The 6,790-nt window shown below is 41.0% G+C and overlaps 2 protein-coding genes across 2 annotated transcripts; one reads left to right on the forward strand and one right to left on the reverse strand.

Moving 5' to 3' along the window:
• The first annotated feature begins 260 nt into the window (after nt 1-260).
• SARC_00610 (hypothetical protein) lies at nt 261-2,578 on the forward strand. Its single transcript, XM_014305709.1, has 3 exons — nt 261-420; nt 1,140-1,220; nt 1,897-2,578. The coding sequence occupies exons 1-3, from the start codon at nt 301-303 to the stop codon at nt 2,032-2,034; spliced, it is 339 nt and encodes a 112-aa protein (XP_014161184.1). The 5' UTR covers nt 261-300; the 3' UTR covers nt 2,035-2,578.
• Nucleotides 2,579-3,258: 680 nt separating this feature from the next.
• SARC_00611 (hypothetical protein) lies at nt 3,259-6,306 on the reverse strand. The gene has a single exon (XM_014305710.1). It carries the CDS (start codon nt 6,118-6,120, stop codon nt 4,036-4,038), a length of 2,085 nt encoding a protein of 694 aa, XP_014161185.1. The 5' UTR covers nt 6,121-6,306; the 3' UTR covers nt 3,259-4,035.
• Nucleotides 6,307-6,790: the final 484 nt, after the last annotated feature.

Genomic DNA, 6,790 nt, shown 5'->3' on the forward strand with positions numbered 1-6,790 from the left:
ATATATANAATATATATAATATATATATATATATATATATATATATATATGTATATCTATATGTATGTATACACACACACACACACACACATATATATATATATATATTTATATACATATATATATTTATATATATATATGCTTCATTTTTTCCCCTTCGTTGAGCGACTCTATTGACCCATTGCTTGGTGTGATCTATTGGCCACATATGCCTATCTAACTGTGATCAGCTCTAATCAACTCATATTTCCTTCTCAACAGTTTGTTCTGCCCTTAGCCCATGAAGGAGGTACGCATGAAATGTTCCTGTCTGAGTTCAGAAACTCACAGTGCTTTGTGACATCATTGTTGGAGTACCAGACCAAAGGACAAGATGCTCGCCCCGCAATAACCATCACATCGTACACCCATTTCGCACAGGTATGTGTTATGTGTGAGTAGCTATATGAATGTATTAGTTAAAAATTTGTCAGTATGCATCTATTTGTACGCTGAATTTTGTATCAGGGTATTTTGGCGTAGCTGGTCGTTCGTGTGTGCATATAAATTCGTCGTAGGAGGCGTTGCGTGTTGTATATGGATATTAGTGGTGGACATTATATAGACGCAAGCTCGTGTGTACAAAATATCTTGCGCTTGGTATATATGTATATATTCATATATTTTTATATAGTATATTATGTGTATATACATATATTTGAATAAAATTGTTTATGTATATGTATATATGTATATATGTATATATATTGTATATATGTATATATATATATATATATATATATTTATATAGTAAAGATATTACATCTATATATATATATATATATATGTGTGTGTGTGTGTAACTATATATCTTTATATATATATTATATTACATATTACATCATATTACATAGTATATATATGTTATTTATTATATATATATATATATGTTTATATATATATATATATATGTTTATATATATATATATATGTTTATATGTATTCATATATATATATTTATGTGTGTGTGGATGTATATTATCAAGTAATTGTTTCCGTATGTATTGGCTATCATACAAGCGTGCGAGTCTTTTCTGCTGCGTATAGGGAGACCCATAAAGAAGGTTGATTAAGTACCGTGTTTCTTTTATCTTGGACAGGAAAAGGACCTGGTGCTTGTCTTGGCGGAGTTCAACAAAGACATGATCACAAAGGCGGGGGCAGCTTCATTACTTGGACAGGTATTTGCATGTTGTTAAGTATAATACCTCATGTGATTTAGATACGAAAGGCGCGATTGTTTTGTTGCCTTTGCGTGTTTCATTCAATTCAACCGCTTGCCTTAAAGTGAAGCTCGCACGATGGGTGACCTGTCAGTTGCATAGTGAGAGTATCATAAGCCGTACTGTGGATGCCCTACAGGTCGTACTGTGGATTTTCGATGAGTCGTATTGGCCGGGGGGTTTTTAAACTATGATGTTTCTGCTCGTAGAATAGTTGTCTAAATGGATGCATGTGTACGTGATACAGATTGCGACATCAGAAGCGTGCATACAAGCCACCAATCTGATGTGAAGCCCCTTGCAATTTTGATATCTGTGCAATTCGTACACCTTACTGACTACATAGCGGGATTTTATGATAGCTATCAAGTATTTCACTGTTTTCTTATGTCACTATTTTTTAATTTTACTATTTTCTTTTCTATATCTTGGCTGTAGTAAAATATGAAATGTAACACCTCGCAAGGCAATAATAGTCGGACACTCATCGTGCAGCTATGTCTATCAGACCATGATTTTCCATAAACTTGCTGGGCATTGTTGGATTTAATATATTACTCAGGTATGGCCTGCAAAACAATCTGAGCTGACTTTAAAATTAACTTGAATCCCGATTTCCATTCTCCACGAATAGCTGGAAGTGCTTTACAACCAAAGCACAGAGGAGCAGTTTGCGGTGGTGCGACAGTTCAATCATGACCCCCAGAACTTCGACATCCAAACACTTATCCCCAAGGCAAAGGCAGAGGATTTCACCGCCCCGGCCGAATAAGAAGCCGCGCCAAGCATGGACATTAGGCTTAAATTACCACATATGAAAGAATAATGTCCTCCATGCACCACTTGTAAGGCAACAGGACCTTAAAACCCCACATGTGAGAAAACAAGGCTTAATTGCGGGGTATATGGAGGAATTGAATTGGACACGCAACATTCGGTCAAACGCACAGACAGCACCGATCGATTAGGGCGGATATATTGATATAGCAAGCTTGAGAAGAGCACGTGTATGCCCTCTCTCACACATACAATCGAAGCCAAAGTATTCCCCAAGACCAAACGGCTGGGCCGAGTCGTGGGAAGAATTACGTGCGTTGAATAACACGTGAGGAGATCATGGCTCAAAATATCTCATGTGTGAAAATAAAGGCTGCGGAGAGCACTTGTGAGAGATTAAGGATGGATAATCAACACGCGTGACGAAGTAAGGGTTTAAAGCTATTACGGACTGTTTGTCGCTGCTTACTCATACTACAATCAGAGGCTTGGTCTTGTGACCAAAATAACCCTTAATAAAGTACGGACCTGTATTCGATAGAGATCAGCATAGCGCTGCCTACCGTTGTGTTTCAAGTCTTGACCCAGACACGCGTACTACACCCGGGAAGACGTAGTCGCACACCACAGAGTGATTTAGATATCGGACAACGCGCTTGTGCTTATAGTTTTAGTAGGTAGTTCAAGGGCGGACAGCTATACTCGTTTGGAGAGGTAGGCAGAAATTTGGTTAAAATATTACAGGCTGCACGCACGGAGAAGGCAGTTTCAGGCTTAGCACTTGTGTAATTCAGATCCCAGACGTATAGCAAAGAAAATATGGAGTGTCGGGTTGCGCGTTTTTATTTGAGGTACTAGCGGGCAAGTAGTGGGAGCCTGTCATAAACACTATGCGAGGTATTGGGGTTCTAACTCGATATTTGCGTACTTTCTCAGTTGCTATCAACTTATAAAAATCTTTGCAGGAAAAGAACCTACAATCACTAAATGCCTGATCAGTGAAATCTAGACTGTTCCCGGGCGGCATTCGCATACAGAGGCACCGATTAAAGGTATCGACAAGTTCAAAATAGACTTCTGGATGTGTTTGTGTTCACTGCCTTGTGTGGCGGAGCACTTTATGCGGCGATGCACCGTAGCAAAAGATAATACAGTAATAATGTCCCAACAGGGCGATCGGTAAGTATTGACCTGTACGATTTAACGAACCTGGGTTGGATCCTAATAATTTGGTTTATAGTACTATGGAGTTTGTGAAAACTCCATTATGTGGCATGTTTATATATTGATGTGTATTCTGTTGAAATTTCTTGGCTTAGTAGGAAAATTCATAGTATAAGGCTATCGCTCGTATTACACTCCAGAGCCAATATATCGAACGAAGGTGTAATTTAACGGTTTCGGCGTGACGTCGACATCTGTGTGCGACCGTAGTCTAGGCATATTCGATGCATGTTTCTGTCGATAATAGCAGGAACAATTCTGGTGACAGTGAGGCGAACTGCAAAGACTGACTGTACCGGGAATATATTGTGGGTACCTAGATTGAGCATATCATGCTGTTCCAACAAGCATATGTTACTATAGAAGGAGCATATGTACTTTGCCGTAAACACGAAGTCTACAGTATTGATTCTGAGGTGTGGAGATCAACATATGCCCCTTTTAAAACCAGTATTGGTTCATCAGCAACGCTCAGAACTGACCCTAGTCAGACACCAGACTCTCAATTGTCAGATTGTCGGATTGAGGTACAACTTCAAATCAATCCAAACCTATCGACCGCCACGGTGGTGCCAACTGACGAGCTTCATGCCCGGTAACGAGGCAAGAGTAGGACAACAAAAACTGTCTGCAAGTATGTCTGGATATAGACTGCCAAGGACTGACTAATTAAGGGCAAGCCGTGCCTGCCGCCAACAGTATTTCATGTCGCCGATAGACCACTTGTATTCCGTTGCGGTCACAAGGTACTTATGAGTTGACTGCTTTCGATTTACATCCTCACTGTTGACTCCGTAACAACGACAAAGCCCAAACGTGCCACAGTCTGGCGCACTTTGATAATCTCTCGCTTGCTTTCTGAATTATCGTACATTGTCAACACGCCCGAAGATTCGAACAGTTCTATTAAGTCCTTCAAGCTCTGTTCCAGCACGAAAACAAGTTCTGACACTAACAGACCTTTCTTTGCTATTATACCGGCATAAATCTTCATAAATGAAGCTATTTGTCCACTGGCGATGTTTACTGGATAAGCTGCACCTGGCAAGACATATTTTTCCAGAAAGGCTTGAGCTCGCCTTTCCTTCTCTTCGACAACTGATGTTGCAAGGCATTCTTCAGATCCGTCTCCCAGAAAAGCTAGCAGATTGTCGGTATCGCGAATAAAGAGCAAGATTTCCTCACAAAACCGCTTCTTTGCGCACACAAGTAGCACTTCATAGAGTTCACCATCTTGCATGATTGGATCTAAACCCGAATTTACAAGACTCCCGCGCCGGGGTGTGGGCCTCTTGGAGTTGTAAGATAGCTTGAGACGCACCCAATATGTCTGCCACAATGCAGGGCCAATCAGTTCCATATTCGTCACCCAGACCAGGATAATGATTGCATGAAATTGATCGGGCATATTGCAGGTGGGGTGGAGCAGGGCGAGAAGGAGCCCTATATAGCACAGTGTGAACAATATCACAATACACATGTGGAGGGTCATAGCAAACTGTTTCTGAAGATACTTGCAATTCCTCAGTGTGACAACATAGAATATGATCTCAATGACGATGAGGGCGAACCCCACCCTCGCGCCCCAACCAATCAACCAGAAGTATTCAGGAGGTCCGAACGCCAGCCATATCGTGCAGTTTGTGACAGCGCATTGAACAACGGCTCGCAGAACAAGCCATTTGTACTGCACATCGTAGACAGACTTAATGAACACCAAGTACATGGCACGCAGGCGAAGAAGGGGGGCCATGATAAAAAACTGAAGACAAAAGCTGATAATAAAAGAATTCAACGCCAACCTCCAATTGCTGTTGATCCAATTACTGTACGTGAGGGTGCTGTACTGCGAGTTCAAGTCGGCCACGAGAATGAGCACACTCATCGAACACACGTGGAACAGAAAAATCGGATTCAGTACGGCCAAGGCTGGGTCCCGGATATTAAGGGTGACCAATACGCATACCGTGAGCACCATCAACATGGTAACACAGTATATCACCCCAAAATAAATATAAACCTGTTGGAGATAAGGTTCTATGTTCATCGAGTACTTGAGCCAGATATTCTTGGATTCCGCTTCAGACACATTATCATTCTCTGTCAGCAGATTTTCGAAGTAGAAATGCGCTATACCTGCATAGATCCATGCGGGTATCCACACCAACAGCCAGTATATATTAGTCTTATACTTATGCCACCATTGAACGACGATACGCCTATTACTATCACTGCTTGGTAGGCTTCTCACCGGTATATTATTCTTCCTCCTCGTCCTTTCTGACAGGCAAACTGCTGAATTGTAAGCGTCTGTGCCAGAATGACTTCCGGCGGAATTATCCAATATAGGGCTCGCGGTCACTATGTCGATCGCTCCACGCTTCGTCAAGTTGCTGATCTTTGCATACTTGCTGACATCTGATTGCGTGTATACATTCCCACTTTCAAGTTGGGTGGAGCTACTACAACTCATGCTGTCCAAGATGTTTGCTGAGGAAAGTACAGTATATGCAGGGCACCTCCCCTCCGTCGGGTTTCTTGATGTATTCGTGTTATGCGTTGTCGCTAAGTACTTCCGTGGTGGTGGTTGTGGACTGGTAGGAATGTAATCTGATCTTGATTCGCTGCGGCACTCAGGATTTGCCACAATCTCTATATTTGTACTCTTTTCTCTCGGAGGCACTTCCACAATACAAAAGGCCTGGGCTGTTGCTGTTGAAAACGTATGTCCTTCACGGCAGGATTCGTGTTCACCCGTCCATACGCCCTTAGGGTGCTGGTCAACGCATTCCGGTGCTTTCGCATGGGATTCAGCGTCCACAGAAATCACTGAGTCTGTTTCATGAAATGAATGCATACGTGTTTCCGATTCAAAATTGGTTTCTGCCTCTTTCACCTCTACTAATATCCATGATACGGGACTGTCACACCCTTTAAATCGTACCTTATCAACAGGCAAGTACTGTATCAATGTATGGACTAGGATTTATATCAGTCTTCATATTTCTTTTAAAGATGCATCAATATTAGCACCCTCTTTTTTAGAAACGACAAATGCAGTAGTGGTGCAGATATTTATATATATATATATAATTTTTTTTTTTGAAAGATATTTACCCTGATGACTCGCTGGAGTCGGCTATAGCAGCATAGCGGGGCCGCGCCAAAGGGTCAGGCGGTCAGCTGACTCGACAGACTCAGTCGGCTTTGGTTGATGGAGTGTATTGTTTTATGTATAAAAACCCCTTTTTGTGAAATAATATTTTGTTTGTATTGTTTAGCCTAGCCTTCTATATAAACACTTGTGCTTTTTTTATAAAAAAGAAGCAAATATGTCTCCAACATACTGAAAGACTAAACAATATAGAGTATTTATGAAATAAATATGTACTAACCTAAGACAGCCTTCTTGTTTGATTTCATGTTTCAGAAGGCTATGTTGTAAAAGGGTCCAAATAAAACCCCTCTAGAATTAAGGCAATTTGTTTTGAAACAAAAAACAAAGTTGAAAGCGTTGAATTTATTAT

This window comes from Sphaeroforma arctica (assembly GCF_001186125.1).
Source record: "Sphaeroforma arctica JP610 unplaced genomic scaffold supercont1.20, whole genome shotgun sequence".
Taxonomy (NCBI): domain Eukaryota; class Ichthyosporea; order Ichthyophonida; genus Sphaeroforma; species Sphaeroforma arctica.